Genomic DNA, 25,391 nt, shown 5'->3' on the forward strand with positions numbered 1-25,391 from the left:
TCAGCTATTATTTACCCACACAGAAGAACTTAATAAAATTGTACTAGCAAAAGGCTTCAAGACAACCCTATGGCTTACTTAATGACCACATCTACAAATAAATGACCTCTTCTATAGAAAACAAGCTAATGAAACAAAAAGATTACCAGGAGCTTATAATGACACATAGTAGTGACCTACATTTTATAAATTGGATTATATTATTATTGGATAACAACATTATATTATTACTGGAAAATAACAACAGACCACAAATAGTCTCTAGAGGTGGCAGGGAAAAAGTAAGCGGAGGAGGGGTTAAAGAGTTGTTAGCAAGAGCCGTGATACCCGCTGGGCTTGCCCCTTAAATTGTGGGGGAAAAGTAGACAGCCTTCAATGCTTCTCTTACTTCTCTTGTGCTCACCTTTAAATTGCATGGTCCAGAAAAATGGTATCTGACTTTTGTCCAAGATACAAAAAAATATTACATGCTCACAGGGAGGTGTCCAGTGCTCTGGATGTCATTACTTGTATCATTTTGCATGTTGCAGCACAACTCGGGGTGAACTAAACATAAAGAAAATTCGAGAAAAATGGAAGTGTAACAGGTGCAAAGGAACAATGAATAGTCCAAGTCCCATAACAAATCCTAGTACTCCCAAACCATTCTAAAAAAAGAATGGGAGCACGCCTCCTGTAGAGGTATGAGTGCAGATTTAGTACTCACTGCAAAGGCTCACGACCCTAATCAAACACTTTTTAAATATGAATGTCAGGCATGTAATAAAAGGAAAGTTGCCCAACTACAGCTCAAAGTGCAAGAGTTAAGGAACATTCTTACCCAATTAGGAATCCTACATCAACAATAAATGTCAATGAGCACCTTGAGCCCCAGCTCTGTCAACCTAACAGCTCAGCCTTGCAGATGTATCCTACAGTCAATGCAATTACTTGTGCTGATGCATAAAAAAAATTAAAAGAGGAAAAAGAAAATGAACCTTGTAGTTATTGGTATGCTAGAATCCTCAACAATTTTGGATTCTGCACAAGCAATCAACCTAACATAAGAAAATAATCATGGAGCCATCCTAACAACAGATAATATTGTTATAGCTGTCCGAGTTGGTAGACCAAAATACGGGTTGTCACCATGCACACTACTTGTGAAATTAAGGAAAGACTCCTCTAAAACTGAAAGCAACTGTCAAATCATCCTTAAATCAGCAACATGCATCCCAGCATCTAGCAATGAGTACACCCAAGTCAAGTTTTACATAAATCCGGACCTAACTACAAGAGGGGAGCCCTAGCAGGAATTTGTCTGTTAAAAAGAAAAGTTGCCCATAGTACCAGATCATCAGCACATTGCTAGATTGGCATAAGGGATGTTTATATCCCAGATATAGAGGGCAAAGAGGAAGCAGCTCAGGACTGCACCCTGTGGAAGACCTTTAATTATTGTATTTTTGGGTGAGGAGGCTGAACCTACACAAACAACGAAGCTTCAATTTTCTATGAAGGATTTTATTAAAGATACTAGCTTGGGAGGGTAGTCTAATGTTTGCAAGATTAGCTAAAAGGATTTGATGATTCACATTGCTATAAGCCCTTTCTAAGTCTAGGAAAGCAGCAACTAGGACATTATTTTTTGATAGGGATTCATTTATTGCATTTGTTAACAATATAAAAGTATCTGTTCAGAAGTGGTGTTTCTAAAACCAGTTTGAGTATGAGGTATCATATTATTTTTCTGAACAAAAAATAGAAGTCAATGGTAAATCATTTTCTCCATTACTTTTCCCATCACCAAAGTAATCATTATAGGCCTATAAGACTCAGGGTCACATGTGAGTCTATTTCTCTTTAAAATTGGTAGGAGGGATGAACATTTCCAAATATTGGGGAATGCGGATGTAGCCCAAGCATGATTATAATAATTTAGGAGTTCCTGTTTATATGAAGGGGTGAGAGTCTTTATCCATGTAGGGTGTATATTATCATAGCTATTAGTAGCCTTGGCCCTAATATGTTGCATTACATTATTCATTTAATGAATTGAATATGGACTGGTTATATACTCTGATCCTGGACAAGGCTGATAAATTAGATTCATCAAAATTGAGAAAGTGATGCGGCAATTATTTGATGTCAGCTTATTTGTAAGAAGAGTTGCAAATAACTTTGCCTTTTCGTTATCATTGTCATAATGGGTATTATTATGTATTAGCTCATACTGGATTGGGTTGAGAGAGGTTTTTTTCCATAGGTGTGGCTTATGAGTTTATGTATATTTGGCTCATGTGTTTCTCTGGAAAGACTATTTGCAAAATTATTCCAGTAATTTTTCAAAATGCAATATTTAACATTTATTATAGTAATTTTGAGATTAGCCTCTGTTTGTAATTTCCTTAAATATGTGGTAGGAGATGGTTTTTTAGGCATGTTTTCCTAGCTGCCTTTTTTGTTCTCCAGTAGGCACTCACTTGTCCACCATGCTTTGGGAGTTTTTGGGGATTGTTTTCCTGGGTGTTGTCTTGGGGATAGCATGATTAACTGTATTTATTAGCAAGTCAAGGTTGGACTTGGGAGTTTTGATAGTATTGGTTGATTTCATTATGGGTTATATTTAGTATGGTTGGGCAGCATTTGCTTCCATAGCTGCAAAAGGGTATAGAATGGCCTTCTCTGTTGCTATTTGGAGTGTTAGTGCTCTTTTTCTATATGCAGGGCATAGTGATTTATTGGTAGAGTCATGTGGGCCTTTGTAATTTATACATGTAGGCTGATTGTTTTTGCAGTTTGCCATTCCTTTAGGAGGGGAACTTTATAGTACATGCTTGGAGGATTCCACTGCATTTATTTGTTGCATGACCCAGTTTCTAACACCTCTGGCACTGGATTGGCTTTGGTCTTTAGGGCTTGCATGGTTTGATTTGCCCAAATAGAAACATCTGGTCTGGGATATTGTTTTTTTTTCTCAGTATAAATAAGAAAGATTTACTTGTTTTTAGGCCATTAGAGTCAGGATTACCCAGTTGGGTGACATCTTAAACTGGGATTGTGTTACCAGCTTTATCAGAGAGCCCTTGTTTTAACTCTTGAATAGGTATTTTTGGGGGGACACTGTATACTACCATTTTGGTTGGGTTCCATGTAGCAGTCTTAATTGGGATATTGAGGAAGGATTTTAAATTGAATATTATGCCTGCTGATTTAGAATATTGTAGAGCTATGAGCAACGATCCATCCAGGTTAATGCTTAGAAAGAACATTGAGTTTAACAATTTGAAGATTGCAACCCTTATAGGAGTAATCTTATTTATCTCAAAGGGGGTATTAGGAGGAACTTTTGGGTATATTCCTAAGTTTTGAGAAGGACGAGTTTGGGCAGGAGCAGGGAAAACACTTTTGATTGAGGATATTCTTTTTCTTTTTTGGAGCTCCTAGAAAGGACCTCTTGAAATCCATTTTCATTTTCATCATTGATGGTGACACTGGCCCCCACACATATATTCCATTGTCTTATTCATTGAGTTTGACTCATGTGAGCTTTGAGATAATCAGCTTGACCAGCCAGGCTGGGGCATAAGTGGAACATTTTTGTTAGTATTTGGGGTAGGGTCTGGGGGGACTTTTTTATGGGATGTTCTATGCATTGCCTATTGGAATAAGCTTTATATGCTAACAAAAAAAACTATAATACCAGACTGTCTGCACTCTAGTGAAGGGAGGATTTCACCATAGTGTGGTCCAAAAGAGGATTTTGAGCACAATTGGTTGGGTTGACTACTGATAAATCAAGATTAATTCACAAGAAATTTTATGCATAAATTTCTTATAATGTTGCTGCTGTGAAATTGTGATTTTTTTTGGATTTTAATGCTTGTTGAGATTTTTCAGATTTTAATGCTAACAAAAAGATAATATATTCCAAGTGCTTCTTCTTCATCTTCCAAATTTACAAAGTTGCCAATATTGCACAGTTGCCAAACACTATATTTCTATAAAGCCATAGAATATGTTAGCTTAGTCGTTTTTTTGGATATAGTCTGTGCAGAAGAGAGCAATATCAAACAATAAAGAGGCCAAATCAGTACTGGCTGGATTTTAATCCCTAAACCGCTGGGAATAGGTGACTTGAGTATTGCACTTCCCACATTTTCTGTCTACAACAAGAATTTTCAAGGCAATAATTATTTGGGCTAACAGCAGCGTTGCTGCTAAAGAACTGAACATTGGCTGAGATAATCTTTGCAAAATAAGACATATCAAGTTTTTTAATTGTGCACATGTGCACAGCATTGACATATAATGCCACCAAAAACCACAGGGAAAAGTGCTATGAAACAGCCAAAAACCTCAATGCACAAAAAAGGCTCTGATGAGTGTGCAGTGGAGGGCTGTGGTTTGGATGAAAGGTCAAATGCTGTACAAAGTGACAAATTTAATTCCTGGCTTTGTGCTGGGTGCCTCTTGATGTCTGATGCAGAGTACAGCATATTTAAAAAATGACTCAAAGAATTGGAAGTGTTTGGATCTGCCCCTTGTGCAAAACCGGCAGTAGCAAACAAACCATCTCAGATGTTGTAAAAACCACATTACAAGAATACAGGAATGAAACGCGGGGCATGTTTGACTCATTCAAACAAGATATGAGTGCATCTCTGGACCCAGTCAAAGCAAAAATCAATGACCTTGATGAGAGTATAAAAACAAAAGTTTCTGTGTTGAAAGTCAAGGACATTGTAAACTGTGGTGTTGCCGATAAACTAGAAGCCAATATTTGCAAAATAGTCAGGCAAGAACAAGACCAGTTTAACAGACGTCTGAACCTCATTGTTTATGGCATAGCACCTCAGACAGACAATGCCAAATTTATAATTGAGTTCCTGAAAAGTGAGCTCAAGATAGACTGGGTGTCATTCCAAACATTTGGCGCCTGCCAGGAGGGCAAAACCATAGTACACCTGGATCATCAGCTGCCACAAGGCCTGATCCTATCTAATTCTCCATCAATTTGGGTAAACAAAAAGCAGAAATATTGAAGCTTTCCTAAACAAAAAAAGTGCTATTGCCTTTTATGCAGACACATCTTGAGAAGACTGTCAGAAAAGAAAAGAGTTGGTTGAAGAAATTAAAAGAAGAGCTGCTGCCAGTGAGCATAATCTGGGAATAAGTAACAGGGTCATTGTGGCAAAAAACAGGCTGTCCTTGGGACCCCCAGTTCCAAAGCAGATGATGCACTAGATGTGGCACAAAGTGATATAAATAGTGTAAATTGGGAGCAAGAGGTTATTTGCAGTGAAACCAATTCAAGTTTCGCCAGTGCTGAGTCTCTGGTCTCAACATACAAAGTTTTTGAAACCACCTGTTTGGGCAGTGAGAGCAAGCATGACAACACTGGCAGTGAGAGTGGCAGAGAAAGTGAATTTGAAATCAGTTTCTCTTGTACTAGTGGCAATATTGCTAAAATAGTAAACAAAAACAAAAAAACTCTAGAAATGTCCATGTTTTTTACACAAATTCTGATACTCTTGCCCCAAAACTTAATGAACTGAAAGCTGTGTGTTTTGACCTTGATATAGATGTTATTTTTGTTTGTGAGATTTCCCTAAAAACTCAGTGTATAAATTGGAAGAATGTCAAATCCAAATCCTGGGATCCAGTTTATGTAGCAATTTGGATCACCCTGAGTGTCGGAGAGGAGCAGCAATATACTGCAGAACTGGTCTGAGAGCTGAAACTGTGAGTTACTCTTTAATTTATTCTGATAGCAGTTGGGTTGAGTATGTCTGTTTGAAACTCCAAATTGGATCTGAATCATTTATAATAGGTGTTATTTACCGTAGTCCGTCTGCCCTTAATCAATATATTTCACACCTAGCTGTATCTGATCTCATATCAAAAATAAATGCCCATGAGCATTCAACAATTTTTTTTGTCTAGAGATTTTAATATGCCTGATGTTAAGTGGATTGAAGGCATAGCATTCCCCCCTGAAAGTAGCCCCTCCCATGTCACTACTAAATCCCTCACTGACAACCTACTGACACATATTATTGGCCAACCAACACAATTCAGGCACCAGAAACAACCCTCCTTACTTGACTTAGTTGTCACAAATGACCCTGAACAAATTATGTCTATTTCCTATCACCCTGCAATTGGAAGCAGTGAGCATATTTATATCTTGACTGAGATACATGTGAATGCTAAGAAGGAAAACAAAGTGAAAACATCTTTTATAGATTATGAGTCAATACAGCAGGACCTGTCAAAGATAAAATGGGAGAATGTGGTTGACAGTGGTAATATAGGAAAAAGCTGAGAGGCATTAAAAACAGTAGCCCTAGTTGCAAAAAACGAACATACCCAGGTATACTGGTCACCCAACCAAAAACACTCCCATTTCTACCCAAAGAAGTGATAAGGGCTAGAAGGAAGAAGAAAAGAGCTTGGACCAAATGTGTGAAGTGCAGATAAGATACAACTATGAGACATTCAAAAAATACAGAAACAGGCTAAGAAATTTGACTTGGAAGATTATAGAAAACCACAAGGAGGCAATTACAGCCAATGCAAAGCAGAATCCAAAGGGTTTCTGGCACCATGTCTCAGCAGCTAATCCCTCTAGACATGATATATCAGACTTCATGAAAGAGGATGAGACAAAGACCTCAGAACCTAAAGAAAAAGTAGATTTGCTCAACTCTAGCTTTGGTACAAATTTCTCCACTCAGCCCATAGCAAACCCTCCACTCACTTTATCAGAGCAACCAATTGGAGAACCAATGTATATGACAATTATAATTGTAGAGAATGTTCTGAAAAGGCTTAAAAAACTAGATGCAAATAAAGCTGCTGGGCCAGATAATCTACAACCCCAGACTATTAAAAGAAGCAGCTGAACAAATTGCTGAGCCACTAGCAGTGATTCTTGGGATGTCACTGACGTCCAAAGTTCTCCCAAGTGACTAAAAGCAGGCCAACATGAAGCCCATCTTCAAGAAAGGGAGAAAGGACCAAGCCAGTAATTATTGCCCTATAAGTCTCACTTCTGTTGTATGTAACGTCCTTGAGAGCATTATAAATGCTCTCACCTTAAAAGAAATCAGTCACTTTCAAAAAGTCAGGATGTTTTCCAGAAAGGTCACTCAATCAAAACAAACCTCATTGAAACATATGACTTTGTGACTAGACTCTTTGATAATGGCCTCTCAGTGGATGTCATATTACTTTATCAATCAAAAGCATTTGATAAAGTATAGCATCAACTTCTCATATTGTAGATGACCTAATTGAAGTTTTAAGTGAGGAGAAGGGCCTGGGGGTTATTTTTGATGATGAACAAAAGTTTCACAGCCACACACAAGCTCAAGTTGCTAGAGGAAACAAAGCCCTAGGGCTCATAAAATGAATGGTTACCACCAAGAAGCTATGTGTGGTCAAGAAGCTATACAAAGCTATTGTAAGTCCACACCTGGAATTTGGAAAACTCTAGTGCCTCCCCATTATAAAATGGATGTTAAAACACTCAAGAGTGTCCAAAGGCAAGCAACAAAGCTCATAACAGCTTTGCAAGACAAGCCATATGAGGAATACCTTGTATCCCTCAAACTCCCCACCCTAATCTATCAAAGAAAGAGAGGAGATGCAATTGCTACTTACAAACGCCTAGAAAATAACCTCTCAAGTCAAGTTTTCTCCTCATCCATTGCAAGTATGACAAGAGGTCACACAAAAAAGCTACAAGTCCCTCATTGCCATGCATGTGAGTGCCAGCAATTCTTCTCTGTATGTGCTGTCCCTTATTGGAACAGCCTCTCTAAAGCCACCATCCAGTCCCAAACCATAGATGCGTTCAAGAAAGGACTTGGCTAGGACTGACCAATGCAGAGTGTAGGCTAACCTGGGATGCCAAACATGAGTCATGTCACACCACCAGCAAGATGTTCCACAGGAGGCCTATCACCACCTTATCTTGCTGGACATGCAATTTAAGGTAATACCTTGGGATTGTGGGCAAAGCTCTTGGCTGGATAATAAATTTTAGGGTAGGCAGAACTCAAAATGGTGAAAGTAGATGACCACATTAGCACAGTTGTGAGAAAAAGAGGCATAGATGTATGAGCAGTCCGCAACACAAGAAGGCATGTTAAGAAAACAATTCTAATTTGTCAATTATTGGCACCTTTGTCACATTGGCCCCACAAAGATTTTGCTCATTGGCACCCTTGTCATATTGTCCCCTCCCAAGATTTTGCTCTAGATCTGCCCCTGCTGAACCTGGTTTTGGAGAGTGAAGTTACTATTATTTCAGTAGAATTTAAGGGGGAAAGAGGGCACCAGAAAAATCTTTGTCATTTTAAATCTAGATAGGTATAGCCTATGGACCTATCACATATACAATCTTATAGGTAAATTTTTGGCAGTTAATATTATTGACTATCCTAGGCTATGAATAAAGTAAAAAATACCACTCAATGCCTTTTTTTAATGCTCATTAAAAATATAATAATCATTTTTGCTGGAAATGAATTTTACTCCCACTCTTAGGTTATATAGCCTACCAATTCAGGGTAGGCTATATATTTGCACATTAGGGGGTGGGGTGGGGGTAAAGTATAAACTTACCTCTCATTTGCATCAAAAATAAACTTCACCCCCACCTCCTTAATGTGCAAATATAGGCTATACCCTGAATTGATGGTAAATTTTTACCAAATCATATTATTGACTTAAAAATAAAGGGAATATACCATTTGATGCCTTTTTTTATGCTGATTACAAATATAATAATAATTTCTGTGGGAAATGAATTTTAGCCCCCCCTATATATGTCAATTCAGGATATATATTTGCACATTTGGGGGTGGGGGTTTTGTTAGGGGGGGGGCTAAAATTCATTTCTGAGAAAAATGATTATTATATTTGTAATCAGCATAAAAAAGGCATCAAAAGGTATATTCACTTTAGTTGTTACTCAATAATATGATTTGGTAAAAATTTACCAAATTGATATACAAAGGGGTGGGGGATAAAATTCATTTCTGACAAAATTGATAGGCCTATTATATTTGTAATGAGCATAAAAAAAGGCATTGAGTGGTATGTTTACTTTATTTGTAAGTCAATAATATGAACTGCCAAAAATTTACCATCTTATAACCCATAGAAATAAGAAAAGGGTAGAAATTGTAGCATAATGACACCTTCACAGGTAGGCCTATAGGCTATTTTAGCCCCTGAATTCAAACTTGAAAGTTTCATTTGCTTATCTCAACTACATGTTCTGTTAAAATTCTACTTTAGTTACTTTTGGCTATCTTGGAAAGGGGTTGGGTTAGGAAAATGAAACTTTCAGGGATGGATCTACATGCTAAGGTATGTCCCAGGAAGTTACTTTGAAGTACCTACCTCCACTCCTCCTCCCTCTATATAATGGTAAATTACTGCACATTACTAGTTGTTTTAGCTCACATTTCATCCTATATTACTATCATGATTATAAATCACTGCTTACCTTACAGAACTTCAGCTTTTAACCTTGTTCATTAAAATATATTCCAAAATCCAATTTTTATTTAGCAGTCATCACTTTAACTTATTTAATATCTAGCTGACATTGCTTCTGGAACCCATTTGTGATGTCAAAATTTTGTTTATCATAACCCCTTTAACAGTAGCATGCAGGTCCCATGGGGTAGAAGACAACTCAGTGTTGATAAGCCATTTAAACTTTATTAATTAGGGAAAGGATTTGACAAGAGATAGACCAGTAAAAAAATCCAAATTGTTTTTAGAGGACAAATTATGTTATGAGAAGATGTTTTTATTTTTATAGGTCCATGCACTCATGAAGCTTTTTAAATATTTCTGAAGCACTAATTGATAGAGTGCTACAAACACCAGAATTGACTTTAGAAGACAAGTGATGTCATGGGAAGATGTTTTTGAAATCCCCCCTCCTCAAAACTCAATAATTTCTAAAATTCTACTTAAGAAGCTTTTTAAATATTTCTAAAGCACTAATAGATAGAGCGCTACAAATATCAGAATCGATTTCAGAGGACATAACTCTTCCCGTGACATAACGTGTCCTCTGAAGTCGATTCTGATGCTTTTAGCACTCTATCTATTAGTGCTTTAGAAATATTTTAAAAGCTTCTAAAGTAGAATTTTTGAAAATAATGAGTTTGGGGGTAATGGGTATTTCAAAAACATCTTCCCATGACCTAACTTGTCCTCTAAAGTCGATTCTGCTGTTTGTAGCGCTCTATGTCTTAGCGCTTTAGAAATTATGTCATGGGGAGATGTTTTTGAAATCCCCCTTCCCCCCAAACTCAAAATTTTCTAAAATTCTACTTTAAAACCTTTTTAAATATTTCCAAAGCACTAACAGATAGCGCGCTAAAAACATCAGAATCGACTTCAGAGGCCAAATTAATTCTACAATAATTCCCCCTTCCCCCCAAACTCAAAACTTTTTTGAAATCCCCCTTTGTCCCAAACTCAAAATTTTCCAAAATTCTACTTTAGAAGTTTTTTTAAATATTTCTAAAGCGCTAAGACATAGAGCGCTACAAACATCAGAATCAACTTAAGAGGACAAGTTAGGTCATGGGAAGATGTTTTTGAAATACCCATTACCCCCAAACTCATTATTTTCAAAAATTCTACTTTAGAAGCTTTTAAAATATTTTTAAAGGACTAATAGATAGAGTGCTAAAAGCACCAGAATCGACTTCAGAGGACACGTTATGTCACGGGAAGAGGTTTTTAAAAAACCCCTTCTCCCCAAAACTCAAAATTTTCTAAAATTCTACTTTAGAAGCTTTTTAAATATTTCTAAAGCACTAATTGATGGAGGGCTAAAAAAATCAGAATTGACTTTAGAAGACAAGTTATGTCATGGGAAGAGGTTTTTGAAATCCCCCCCTCCCCAAAACTCAAAAATGTCTAAAATTCTACTTAAGAAGCTTTTTAAATATTTCTAAAGCACTAATAGATAGAGCACTACAAATATCAGAATCAACTTCAGAGGACAAATTATGTAATCGGAATATGTTTTTAAACCCCATTCCCCCCAAACTCAATATTTTACTTTAGAAGCTTTTTTAAATATTTCTAAAACACTAAGACATAGAGCGCTACAAACATCAGAATCAACTTTAGAGGACAATTTATGTCATGGAAAGATGTTCTTGAAATCCCCCTTTGCCCCAAACTCAAAATTTTACTCTAGAAGCTTTTTAAATATTTCCAAAGCCCTAACAGATAGCGCGCTAAAAACATCAAAATCGACTTTAGAGGCCAAATTAATTCTACAATAATTCTCCCTTCCCCCCAAACTCAAATTTTTTGTGAAATCTCCCTTTGCCACAAACTCAAAATTTTTCAAAATTCTACTTTAGAAGCTTTTTTAAATATTTCTAAAGCGCTAAGACATAGAGCGCTACAAACATCAGAATCGACTTTAGAGGACAAGTTATGTCATGAAAAGATGCTTTTGAAATCCCCCTTCCCCCCAAACTCAACATTTTCTAAAATCCTACTCTAGAAGCTTTTTAAATATTTCCAAAGCACTAATAGATAGCGTGCTAAAAACATCAGAATCAACTTTAGAGGCCAAATACTACAATAATTCCCCCCAAACTCAAATTTTTTTTTGAAATCCCCCTTTGCCCCAAACTCAAAATTTTCCAAAATTCTACTTCAGAAGCTTTTTTAAATATTTGTAAAGCGCTAAGACATAGAGCGCTACAAACATCTGAATCGACTGTAGATGATAATTTATGTCATGGGAAGATGTTTTTGTAATCCCCCTTCCCCCCCAAACACAAAATTTTATAAAATTCTAATTTAGAAGCTTTTTTAAATATTTCTAAAGCGCTAATTGATGGAGGGCTAAAAACATCAGAATTGACTTTAGAAGACAAGTTATGTCATGGGAAGACGTTTTTGAAATCCCCCCTCCCCAAAACTCAAAAATGTCTAAAATTCTACTTAAGAAGCTTTTTAAATATTTCTTAAGCACTAATAGATAGAGCACTACAGATATCAGAATCAACTTCAGAGGACAAATTATGTTATGGGAAGATGTTTTTTAACCCCCTTCCCCCCAAACTCCATATTTTACTTTAAAAGCTTTTTTAAATATTTCTAAAACACTAAGACATAGAGCGCTATAAACATCAGAATCAACTTTAGAGGACAATTTATGTCATGGAAAGATGTTCTTGAAATCCCCCTTTGCCCCAAACTCAAAATTTTACTCTAGAAGCTTTTTAAATATTTCCAAAGCCCTAACAGATAGCGCGCTAAAAACATCAAAATCGACTTTAGAGGCCAAATTAATTCTACAATAATTCCCCCTTCCCCCCAAACTCAAATTTTTTGTGAAATCTCCCTTCACCCCAAACTCAAAATTTTTCAAAATTCTACTTTAGAAGCTTTTTTAAATATTTCTAAAGCGCTAAACATAGAGCGCTATAAACATCAGAATCGACTTTAGAGGACAAGTTATGTCGTGAAAAGATGCTTTTGAAATCCCCCTTCCCCCCAAACTCAACATTTTCTAAAATCCTACTCTAGAAGCTTTTTAAATATTTCCAAAGCACTAACAGATAGCGTGCTAAAAACATCAGAATCAACCCCCCAAACTCAAATTCTTTTTTGAAATCCCCCTTCGCCCCAAACTCAAAATTTTCTAAAATTTCACTTTAGAAGCTTTTTTAAATATTTCTACAGCGCTCCGACATAGAGAGCTACCACTATCAGGGTTGAATTTAGAGGGCAAGTAATGTCAATGGAATATGTTTTGAAATCCCCTTTTGCCCTAGACTAAAAATTTTCCAAAATTCTACTTTAGAAGCTTTTTGAATATTTCTAAAGCACTAATAGATAGAGCGTTACAAACATCAGAATCGACTTTGGAGGACAAGTTATGTCATGGGAAGATGTTTTTGAAATCCCCCTTTCCCCGCCCCCCCAAACTCAAAAATTCTACTTTAGAAGCTTGTAAAATATTTCTAAATCACTAATAGATAGAGTGCTAAAAGCATCACAATCGACTTCAGACGACACATTATATCATGGGAAGAGGTTTTTAAAATCCCCCTTCCCTCCCCCCCAAACTCAAAATTTCCCAAAATTCTAATTTAGAAGCTTTTTAAATATTTCTAAAGCACTTATTGATAGAGGGCTACAAACATCAGAATCAACTTTATAGGACAAGTTATGTCATGGGATGATATTTTTGAAATCCCCCCTCCACAAACCTCAAAATTTCTAAAATTCTACTCAAAGAAGCTTTTTAAATATTTCTAAAGTACTAATAGATAGAGCACTTCAAATATCAGATTCAGCTTCAGGGGACAAAATATGATATGGGAAGATGTTTTTAAACCCCCTTCCCCCCAAACTCAAAATTTTACTTTAGAAGCTTTTTTAAATATTTCTAAAGCGCTAAGACAGAGAGCGCTACAAACATCAGAATCAACTTTAGAGGACAAATTATGTTATGGGTAGATGTTCTTGAAATCCCCCTTCCCCCCAAACTCAAAATTTTCAAAAATTCTACATTAGAAGCTTTTTTAAATATTTCTAAAGCACTAAAACATAGTGCACTACAAACATCAGAATCGACTTTATAGGACAAGTTATGTCATGTGGAGATGTTTTTGAAACTCCCCTTCCCCACAAACTCAAAATTTCCAAAAGTCTACTCTACAAGTTTTTTAAATATTTCCAAAGCACTAACAGATAGCGCGCTAAGAACATCAGAATCGACATTAGAGGCCAAATTAATTCTACAATAATTCCCCCTTCCCCCCCAAAATCAAATTTATTTCTAAATCCACCTTCACCCCAAATTCAAAAATTTCAAAAAGTCTACTCTACAAGTTTTTTAAATATTTCCAAAGCACTAACAGATAGCGCGCTAAAAACATCAGAATCGACTTTAGAGGCCAAATTAATTCTACAATAATTCCCCCTTCCCCCCAAACTCAAAATTATTTTGAAATCCCCCTTCACCCCAAATTAAAAATTTTCCAAAATTCCACTTTAGAAGCTTTTTTAAATATTTCTAAAGCACTAAGACAGAGCACTACAAACATCAGAATCGACTTTAGAGGGCAATTTATGTCATGGAAAGATGTTTTTGAAATCCCCCTTCCCCCAAACATCAGAATCAACTTTAGAGGACAATTATGTCAAAGGGAGATGTTTTTGAAATCCCCCACAAACTCAAAATTTTCTAAAATTCTACTCTAGAAGCTTTTTAAATATTTCCAAAGCACTAACAGATAGAGCGCTAAAAACATCAGAATCAACTTTAGAGGCCAAATTAATTCTACAATAATTCCCCATTCCCCCAAAACTCAAAATTATTTTGAAATCCCCCTTCACCCCACATTCAAAATTTTCCAAAATTCTACTTTAGAAGCTTTTTTAAATATTTCTAAAGCACTAAAACATAGTGCGCTACAAACATCAGAATCGACTTTAGAGTACAAGTTATGTCATGGGGAGATGTTTTTGAAATCCTTCTTACCCCCAAACTCAAAATTTTCTAAAATTCTACTCTAGAAGCTTTGTAAATATTTCCAGAGCACTAACAGATAGCGCGCTAAAAACATCAGAATCAACTTTAGAGGCCAAATTAATTTACAATAATTTCCCTTTCCCCCCAAACTCAAAATTTTTTGAAATCCCCCTTCACCCCAAATTCAAAATTTAGAGGACAAGTTATGTCAAAGGGAGATGTTTTTGAAATCCCCCATAAACTCAAAATTTTCAAAAATTCTACTTTAGAAGCATTTTAAATATTTCCAAAGCACTAACAGATAGAGCGCTAAAAACATCAGAATCGACTTTAGAGGCCAAATTAATTCTACAATAATTCCCCCTTCCCCCCAAACTCAAAATTATTTTGAAATCCCCCTTCACCCCACATTCAAAATTTACCAAAATTCTACTTTAGAAGCTTTTTTATATATTTCTAAAGCACTAAAACATAGTGCGCTAAAAACATCATAATCGACTTTAGAGTACAAGTTATGTCATGCAGAGATGTTCTTGAAATCCCCCTTCCCCCCAAACTCAAAATTTTCCAAAATTCTACTTTAGAAGCTTTTTTAAATATTTCTAAAGCACTAAAACATAGTGCGCTACAAACATCAGAATCGACTTTAGAGTACAAGTTATGTCATGGGGAGATGTTTTTGAAATCCTTCTTCCCCACAAACTCAAAATTTTCTAAAATTCTACTCTAGAAGCTTTTAAATATTTCCAAAGCACTAACAGATAGCGCGCTTAAAACATCAGAATCAACTTTAGAGGCCAAATTAATTCTAAAATAATTCCCCCTTCCCCCCAAACTCAAAATTATTTTGAAATCCCCCTTCACCCCATATTCAAAATTTAGAGGACAAGTTATGTCAAAGGGAGATGTTTTTGAAATCCCCCATAAACTCAAAATTTTCTAAAATTCTACTCTAGAAGCATTTTAAATATTTCCAAAGCACTAACAGATAGAGCGCTAAAAACATCAGAATCGACTTTAGAGGCCAAATTAATTCTACAATCATTCCCCCTTCCCCCCAAACTCAAAATTATTTTGTAATCCCCCTTCACCCCACATTCAAAATTTTCCAAAATTCTACTTTAGAAGCTTTTTTATATATTTCTAAAGCACTAAAACATAGTGCGCTAAAAACATCAGAATCTACTTTAGAGTACAAGTTATGTCATGGGGAGATGATCTTGAATTCCCCCTCCCCCCCAAACTCAAAATTTTCGAAAATTCTACTTTAGAAGCTTTTTTAAATATTTCTAAAGCACTAAAACATAGTGCACTACAAACATCAGAATCGACTTTAGAGGACAAGTTATGTCATGTGGAGATGTTTTTGAAACTCCCCTTCCCCACAAACTCAAGATTTCTAAAATTCTACTCTAGAAGCTTTTTAAATATTTCCAAAGCACTAATAGATAGCGCGCTAAAAACCTCAGAATCGACTTTAGAGGCCAAATTAGTTCTACAATAGTTCCCCCTTCCCCCCAAACTCAAATTTTTTTTGAAATCCCCTTCACCCCAAACTCAAAATTTTTCAAAATTCTACTTTAGAAGCTTTTTTAAATATTTCTAAAGCACTAAGACATAGAGCGCTACAAACATCAGAATCGACTTTAGAGGACAAGTTATGTCATGGAAAGATGTTTTTCAAATCCCCCTTTGCCCTAAACTCAAAAATTTCCAAAATTCTACTTTAGAAGCTTTTTAAATACTTCTAAAGCACTAAGACATAGAGCGCTACAAACATCAGAATTGACTTTGGAGGACAAGTTGTGTCATGGGAAGATGTTTGTGAAATCCCCCTTCCCCCCCCCCAACTCAAAATTTTCAAAAATTCTACTTTAGAAGCTTTTAAAATATTTCTAAAGCACTAATAGATAGGGTGCTAAAAACATCTGAATTGACTTCAGAGGACACATTATATCACGGGAAGAGGTTTTTAAAATCCCCCTTCCCCACAAACTCAAAATTTTCGAATTCTACTCTAGAAGCTTTTTAAATATTTCCAAAGCACTAACAGATAGCGCGCTAAAAACATCAGAATCGACTTTAGAGGCCAAATTAATTCTACAATAATTCCCCCTTTCCCCCCAAACTCAAATTTATTTCGAAATCCACCTTCACCCCAAATTCAAAATTTTCCAAAATTCTACTCTAGAAGCTTTTTAAATATTTCCAAAGCACTAACACATAGTGCACTACAAACATCAGAATCGACTTTAGAGGACAAGTTATGTCATGGGGAGATGTTTTTGAAATCTCCCTTCCCCAAAAACTCAAAAATTTTCTAAAATTCTGCTCTAGAAGCTTTTTAAATATTTCCAAAGCACTAACAGATAGCGCGCTAAAAACATCAGACTCGACTTTAGAGGCCAAATTAATTCTACAATAATTCCCCCTTCCTCCTAAACTCAAAATTATTTTGAAATCCCCCTTCACCCCAAACTCAAAATTTTCCAAAATTCTACTTTAGAAGCTTTTTTAAATATTTCTAAAGCGCTAAGACAGAGTGCTACAAACATCAGAATCGACTTTAGAGGGCAATTTATGTCATGGAAAGATGTTTTTAAAATCCCCCTTCCCCCCAAACATCAGAATCAACTTTAGAGGACAAGTTATGTCAAAGGGAGATGTTTTTGAAATCCCCCACAAACTCAAAATTTTCTAAAATTCTACTCTAGAAGCTTTTTAAATATTTCCAAAGCACTAACAGATAGAGCGCTAAAAACATCAGAATCGACTTAAGAGGCCAAATTAATTCTACAATAATTCCCCCTTCCCCCAAACCCAAAATTATTTTGAAATCCCCCTTCACCCCACATTCAAAATTTTCCAAAATTCTACTTTAGAAGCTTTTTTAAATATTTCTAAAGCACTAAAACATAGTGCGCTACAAACATCAGAATCGACTTTAGAGTACAAGTTATGTCATGGGGAGATGTTTTTGAAATCCCTTTTCCCCACAAACTCAAAATTTTCTAAAATTCTACTCTACAAGCTTTTTAAATATTTCCAAAGCACTAACAGATAGCGCGCTAAAACCATCAGAATCGACTTTAGAGGCCAAATTAATTCTACAATAATTCCCCCTTCCCCCAAACTCAAAATTTTTTGAAATCCCCCTTCACCCCAAATTCAAAATTTTCCAAAATTCTACTTTAGAAGCTTTTTTAAATATTTCTAAAGCGCTAAGACATAGAACGCTACAAACATCAGAATTGAATTTAGAGGGCAATTTATGTCATGGAAAGATGTTTTTGAAATCCCCCTTCCCCCTCAACTCTAAATTTTCTAAAATTCTACTCTAGAAGGTTTTTAAATATTTCCAAAGCACTAACAGATAGCGCACTAAAAACATCAGGATTGACTTTAGAGGCCAAATTAATTCTACAATAATTCCCCCTTCCCCCCAAACTCAATTTTTTTTGAAATCCCCCTTCCCCCAAACTCAAAATTTTCCGAAATTCTACTTTAGAAGGTTTTTAAATATTTCTAAAGTGCTAAGACATAGAGCACTATAAATATCAGAATCAACTTAAGAGGACAAATTATGTTATGGGAATATGTTTTTAAACCCCCTTACCCCCAAACTCAAAATTTTACTTTAGAAGCTTTTTTAAACATTTCTAAAGCGCTCAGACATAGAGCGCTACAAAGATCAGAATCAACTTTAGAGGACAAGTTATGTCATGGGGAGATGTTTTTGAAATCCCCCTTCCCCCCCAAACTCAAAATTTTTTAAGATTCTACTCTAGAAGCTTTTTAAATATTTCCAAAGCACTAACAGATAGCGTGCTAAAAACATCAGAATTGACTTTAGAGGCCAAATTAATTCTACAATAATTCCCCCTTCCCCCCAAACTCAACATTTTTTTGAAATCCCCCTTTGCCCCAAACTCAAAATTTTCCAAAATTCTACTTTAGAAGCTTTTTTAAATATATCTAAAGTGCTAAGACATAGAGCACTACAAACATCAGAATCAACTTTAGAGGACAATTTATGAATTTATGTCATGGGAAGATGTTTTTGAAATCCCCCTTTGCCCCAAACTCCAAAATTCTACTTTAGAAACTTTTTAAATATTTCTAAAGCACTAAGACATAGAGCACTACAAACATCAGAATTGACTTTGGAGGACAAGTTGTGTCATGGGAAGATGTTATTGAAATCCCCCTTTGCCCCCAAACTCAAAATTTTCAAAAATTATCACTTTAGAAGCTTTTAAAATATTTCTAAATCAGAATCGACTTCAGAGGACACGTTATATCACAGGAAGAGGTTTTTAAAATCCCCCTTCCCCCCAAACTCAAAATTGTCTATAATTCTACTTTAGAAGCTTTTTAAATATTTCTAAAGCACTAATTGACAGAGTGCTACAAACATCAGAATCAACTTTAGAGGACAAGTTATGTCATGGGGAGATGTTCTTGAAATCCCCCCTCTGCAAAATTCAAAATGTCTAAAATTCTACTTAAGAAGCTTTTTAAATATTTCTAAAGCACTCTTTACATCATGATACATCATACTCAATACATCTCTTTACATCATGTTATGTTGTTAGCTAAGAAATTATTCTGAGGAAAAGTTACTTACCAAATAGATGGCTAACAAAAGTTTTTATAGGGTAAGTTTGTTTCTAGCTAGTTGGATAAAGAAAGTATTGCTGGGGAAAAGTTGCTAGTCGACTAGTTGAAAAATAAATTGTTTTCTGGGGCAATGCTTGTTTCCAGCTAGTTGGCAAAAATAACTGTTGCTGGGGAGAAGACATTAGTCAACTAGTTGGAAAATAAAGTTTTGCTAGGGAGAAGTTACTAGTCAACTAGTTGGAAAAGGAAAGTTTTGCTGGGGCAACATTTATTGTCAACTAGTTGGCAAATTTAAGGACAAATGATGCTATGGAAATATGTTCTTGAAATCCCCCTTCCCCCCAAACTCAAAATTTTCCAAAATTCCACTTTAGAACCTTTTTTTAAATATTTCTAAAGTGCTAAGAGATAGAGCACTACAAACATCAGAATCAACTTTAGAGGACAAGTTATGTCATGGGAAGATGTTTTTGAAATCCCCCTTCCCCCTAAATTCAAAATTTTCTAAAATTCTACTCTAGAAGCTTTTTAAATATTTCCAAAGCACTAACAGATAGCGCACTAAAAACATCAGAATCGACTTTCGTGGCCAAATTAATACTACAATAATTCCCCCTTCCCCCAAAACTCAAAATTTTCCAAAATTCTACTTTAGAAGCTTTTTTAAGTATTTCTAAAGCTCAAGACTTGTAACATGACATAAAGAGAAAACAAAAACATACTATTCCTGGTCCAACAAAAATTGGCAGTGTGTAATTTTAACAAATACACTACAGCTAAGGTAAATCAAACAAACTGAATTCCAGAGTAAATAGTCTAGAGGCCACAGAACTAAAATTTTTCTCCTTCTGATGTTTGTAGTGCTTTAGAAATATTTAAAAAAGCTTCTAAAGTAAAATTTTGAGTTTGGGGGAAGGGAATTTCAAAAACATCTTCCCATAACATAATTTGTCCTCTGAAGTTGATTCTGATATTTGTAGCTCTCTATCTATTAGAGCTTTAGAAATATTTAATAAGCTTCTTAAGTAGACATATTTGAGTTTTGGAGAGGGGGGATTTCAAACACATGTTCCCATGACATAACTTGTCTTCTAAAGTCAATTCTGATGTTTGTCGTGCTCTATCTATTAGTGCTTTAGAAATATTTAAAAAGCTTCATGAGCGCATGGACCTATAAAAATAAAAACATTATAACATAACATAACAAAATTATGTTATAATTCTTATAACATAATTTGTCCTCTAAAAACAATTTGGATTTTTTACTGGTCTATCTCTTGTCAAATCTTTTCCCTAATTAATAAAGTTTAAATGGCTTATCAACACAGAGTTGTCTTCTACCCCATGGGACTTGCATGCCACTGTTAAAGGGGTTATGATAAGCAAAGTTGTGACATCACAAATGGGTTCCAGAAGCAATGTCAGCTAGATAGTAAATAAGTTAAAGTGATGACTGTTAAATGAAAATTGGATTTTGGAATATATTTTAATGAACAAGGTTAAAAGCTGAAGTTGTGCAAGGTAAGCAGTGATTTATAATTATGATAGTAATAGGCCTATAGGATGAAATGTGAGCTAAAACAACTAGTAATGTGCAGTAATTTACCATTATATAGAGGGGGAGGAGTGGGTAAAGTTCTACAAAATCATATTATTGAGTTAGGACTAAAGTGAATACACCATTCAATGCCTTTTTTTATGCTGATTACAAATATAATAAGCATTTCTATTGGAAATTAATTTCAGCCCCCCCCCCCTATATAGGCTATACCTAACCTAGCCGTGAATTGGCATATATAGGGGGGAGCTGAAATTCATTTCCAATAGAAATGCTTATTATATTCGTAATCAGCATAAAAAAAAGGCATCAAATGGTGTATTCACTTTAGTCCTAACTCCATAATATGATTTTGTAGAACTTTAAAGAGGAGTGGAGGTAGGGTAGCCTAAGCACATTAGCCTAGAGGTAGTCCATACGGATATCTAATAGTGACCAGGGAAACCAGCTGTATAAAAACTTTCTAAGCACATTAGCCTAGAGGTAGGTTCCCTGTTAGTTACATTCTGTCTGAGAATAGGCAGATGGCCAACTACTGGGTGTCTTACCCTAGGTACTTCAAAGTACCTTCCCTGGACATACCTTAGCATGTAGATCCATCCCTGAAAGTTTCATTTTCCTAACCCAACCCCTTTCCAAGATAGCCAAAAGTAACTAAAGTTGAATTTTACCCATGTTCTGATAGCAAGAAGTGCCTAAAATAAATTTACTTTTCAAATGTTGTGTAGCCTAAGTTGTTTGTTTAGCCTAACCTACCCAGCCTAGATGAGCATGACCTATTTCATATAGATCACTTCAGGATCAGTTACTTACCTTACATCAGAAAATAAGAGTGCTTTGCTTTATTTTAGATGATTTTCATTAATAACAGTAAACCTAGAACTGTCTTTCCTAACAAGTAGGCTATATTGGCTAAAACTAGCCTAGAAATTGTATCTTCTTTTCTTACAGACGCCTATTCCAACTCATCAAAGGTCGTATGCACACAGACACGGTTTCACACAGGACGAATGTATTGTGTGGTTTGTACTCTGACGAACAGTATATAACCATTTTTAAGTATTATAAATTATATATGCTATGTATATATATACAAAGCATAAATATATATAAATATATATATATATATATATATATATATATATATATATATATATATATATATATATATATATATATATATATATATATATATATATATATATATATATATATATATATATATATATATATATATATATATATATATATATATATATATATATATATATATATATATATATATTTATAATATCCCTGACAAATACCCTGCCGAGGCAAGGCTGGGTATGTAAGGTAAGAGCTGTTTTTGTGTTGTGAGATAGTTTAGGGTCTTCCCTCTGTCATAAGCCCTCCCCCGTCCCTATCCAAGGAAGAAAAACCGTACTTCCGTGGTCTCAAAGTTGCGTGTGGGTGGACTTCTCACGAATTTGCCTAATCAGAACCATGAAAGAAAACATCGCTGTAGGGTGGTCTTGAGGAGTGGCTCCCTTCAATGAAATTATTGCCTAGTAAACAAAATATCTTAGCACCGCATTGATTAATGGATAATTCTTCTAGGTTTTGTTGGTTTTAATAGAATTCTTTGCTAAATAAACCTTTTCTAAGCTAAATTGCCTATTGTGGGCTACCTATTTTTATATACTGAATATAAATCTATATACTAAATAAACCATTTCTAAGCTAAGTTGCATATTGTGGGCCACCATATGCATGAATATATGATGAGTCGAAGGTAATAGGATGTAGATTGCTTGTACAGGATGTCGACTCTTGTTGATAATGCCTTCCCAAGGCCAGAATAAAATTTGCACTTAACGGAAAAAAATATAAATGTTTTTACTTTTGTAACTTTAATAAATCAAGTTATATTAAAATTTTGATTACTAAATATAAGCATATGTATATTAAACTGACAATGTACATTCATTTGTATTTTTTCAGTAATGTGCAAATTTTGTTCTGGCCTTGGGAAGGCATTGGGGTTTTGCGCCCAATTTATGTTAATTTCTGCTCGTTTTGAGTTTGACTAGGTTATTTATTGTAATTTCTGTTCGTTTTGGGTTTCATTTATTTATCGATGCTGATTTGTGGTAGTTTCACGCTTGGTAGATGATTCGATTTTATTTTTGCTCATTTTTTGTTCAATGGAGTACTCTACTTTTCTTTAAAAAACTTATTTTGTGGAAAAAGCTTTTTAATTAATTTTTGTTCGTTTTATATAGCCAAGTTTTTTCAGGGAAAAAGAAGATAACACTTTAAATCTTTTTGCTTTTTAAGACTTTATAGTTTGGCCTGCTATTTGTATGCTGGAGAAAAATGTTCAGCAATTTTAACAACATACACCCTTTTAAAAATCTGGACACAAATGGTACTGTTTAATTTAGACTAAAACAAAATTAATTTAGTTCAATTTAGACTTGATAACATTCGCCAAGAAATCTGTTTACTTTCTTTGATAGCTTGGATACACTTACGCTATTTTGATTTGGTTAAATTTCAAGAGCAGAAGTAGCCCCGATAGTTTGAACATAATACCCTCAGTCGTTCTTGGGATACTGCTGAGATGCCTTATTGGGAATTAGAATTATCACAGTGCAATTTGATTAAATCTTAAGGCAACATTTAGTTTTTAAACATAATGGGCAGATGGGAGGATGGGCATGGGAGGGTGGGAGCAAAAGGGGGATTAGTTGCCCTCCAATCACTTTCGACCATTAAAAAAGGCATCAGCCCTTTCTATTTTCAATCGAATGAGCCCCTTTCGAAGTTCCTACGACAACTCCTTCTATACGAAGAGCCCTGGTCTAAACAATAACAACAACAAAAAATATCACTAATAACTTTCGACCATTAAAAAGGGCACTAGCCCTTCGAATTTCAAATCGAATGAGCCCTTTTGTGAAGTTTCTAAGACAACGCCTTCTATAAAAACCTCATATGCCCCCAGGGCATAACTTAAAACCCTTGCCCTGAGGGCTGAGGGGGAGAATCCTCCTCAAAAACAAATTTAGGGGCTAGTTGCCCTCCAATAACTTTCGACTATTAAAAAGGGCACTAGCCCTTTGAATTTTAAATCGAATGAGCCCTTTTTTGAAGTTTTTACGACAACGCCTTCTATAAAAACCTTATATGCCCCCAAGGCATAACCCAAAACTGTTGCCCTGAGGGCTGTAGGGGAGTATCCTCCTCAAAAATATATGTTCTATCTGGAAATCAACTACGCTGAACAGAATGGCAATATCAAAATTTTGATTGGATGTATTTGGAGGAATAATGGGCGTGGGGGGGCTAGTTGCCCTCCAATCACTTTCGACTATTAAAAAGGGCACTAGCCATTTGAATTTTCAATCGAATGAGCCTTTTTTGAAGTTTCTACGACAACGCCTTCTATAAAAACCTTATATGTCCCCAGGGCATAACTTAAAACCATTGCCCTGAGAGTTGTCGGGGAGTGTCCTCCTCAAAATAATATATTTTCTATTTGAAAACCAACTACGCTGAAAAAAATGGCTATCTCAAAATTTTGATTGGATGTGTTTGGAGGAATGATGAGCGCGGGGGGGGGGGGGGGGAGTTGCCCTCCAAACACTCTCAACTATTAAAAAGGGCACTATCCCTTTGAATTTCCAATAGAATTAGCCCCTTTTGAAATTTCTACGACAATGCCTTTTATAAAAACCATATATACCCCCAGGGCATAACTTAAAACCCTTACCCTGAGGGTTGTGGGGGAGTGTCCTCCTCAAAAATATATTTTCTATCTGGAAATCAACTAGCCTACCCTGAACAAAATGGCTATCTCAAAATTTTGATTAAATGTGTTTGGGGGAATGATGGGCGGGGGGGGGGGGGCTAGTTGCCCTCCAATTACTTTTGACTATTAGAAAGAGCACTAGCCCTTTGAAATCTCCAATCGAATGAGCCTGTTTTAAAGTTTCTACGACAACACCTTCTATAAAAACCTTATATGCCCCCAGGGCATAACTTAAAACCCTTGCCCTGAGGGTTGTGGGGGAGTGTCCTCCTCAAAACATATTTTCTATCTGGAAATCAACTACGCTGAAAAAAATGGCTATCTCAAAATTTTGATTAGATGTGTTTGGAGAATGATGGGCGTGCGGGGGGGGCTAGTTGCCCTCCAATCACTTTCGACTATTCAAAAGGGCACTAGCCCTTTGAATTTCCAATTCAATGAGCCTTTTTTGAAGTTTCTACGACAACGCCTTCTATAAAAAACCTTATATGCCCCCAGGGCATAACTTAAAACCCATACCCTGAGGGTTGTGGAGGAGTGTCCTCGTCAAAAACATATTTTCTATCTGGAAATCAGCTACGCTGAACAATATGGCTATCTCAAGATTTTGATTGGATGTATTTGGTGGAATGATGGGTGTGGGGGGGGGGGCTAGTTGCCCTCCAATCACTTTCGATTATTAAAAAGGGCACTAGCCCTTTGAATTTTCAATCGAATGAGCTTTTTTTGAAGTTTCTACGACAACGACTTCTATAAAAACCTTATATGCCCCTAGAGCATAACTTAAAACTATTGCCCTAAGGGTTGTGGGGGAGTGTCTTCCTCATAAACATATTTTGTATCTGAAAATCATCTACGCTGAACAAAATGGCTTTCTCAAAATTTTGATT

General features: G+C 35.6%; 2 protein-coding genes across 2 annotated transcripts in view; one reads left to right on the plus strand and one right to left on the minus strand.

Moving 5' to 3' along the window:
- Sec24AB (Protein transport protein Sec24AB) overlaps positions 1 to 21,646 on the minus strand; it is a 98,764-nt gene extending 77,118 nt beyond the window's left edge. Inside the window, exon 1 of the mRNA XM_089088989.1 lies at positions 21,519 to 21,646. The gene's annotated coding sequence lies outside the window, so the exon portion shown is untranslated. The remainder of the gene's footprint in view (positions 1 to 21,518) is intronic.
- On the plus strand, positions 7,393 to 7,860 carry LOC148952501 (uncharacterized). Its single transcript, XM_089089213.1, has one exon. It carries the CDS (start codon positions 7,393 to 7,395, stop codon positions 7,858 to 7,860), a length of 468 nt encoding a protein of 155 aa, XP_088945339.1.
- Positions 21,647 to 25,391: the final 3,745 nt, after the last annotated feature.

The sequence above is a fragment of the Artemia sp. Qi Xiang Cuo genome, chromosome 5 (genome assembly GCF_049724085.1).
Source record: "Artemia sp. Qi Xiang Cuo chromosome 5, ASM4972408v1, whole genome shotgun sequence".
In the NCBI taxonomy this organism is placed as follows: Eukaryota; Metazoa; Arthropoda; class Branchiopoda; order Anostraca; family Artemiidae; genus Artemia; species Artemia sp. Qi Xiang Cuo.

Coding starts and splice junctions, on each gene's coding strand:
- LOC148952501 (XM_089089213.1), top strand. CDS start 7,393: ATGAATGGTTACCACCAAGAAGCTATGTGTGGTCAAGAAGCTATACAA.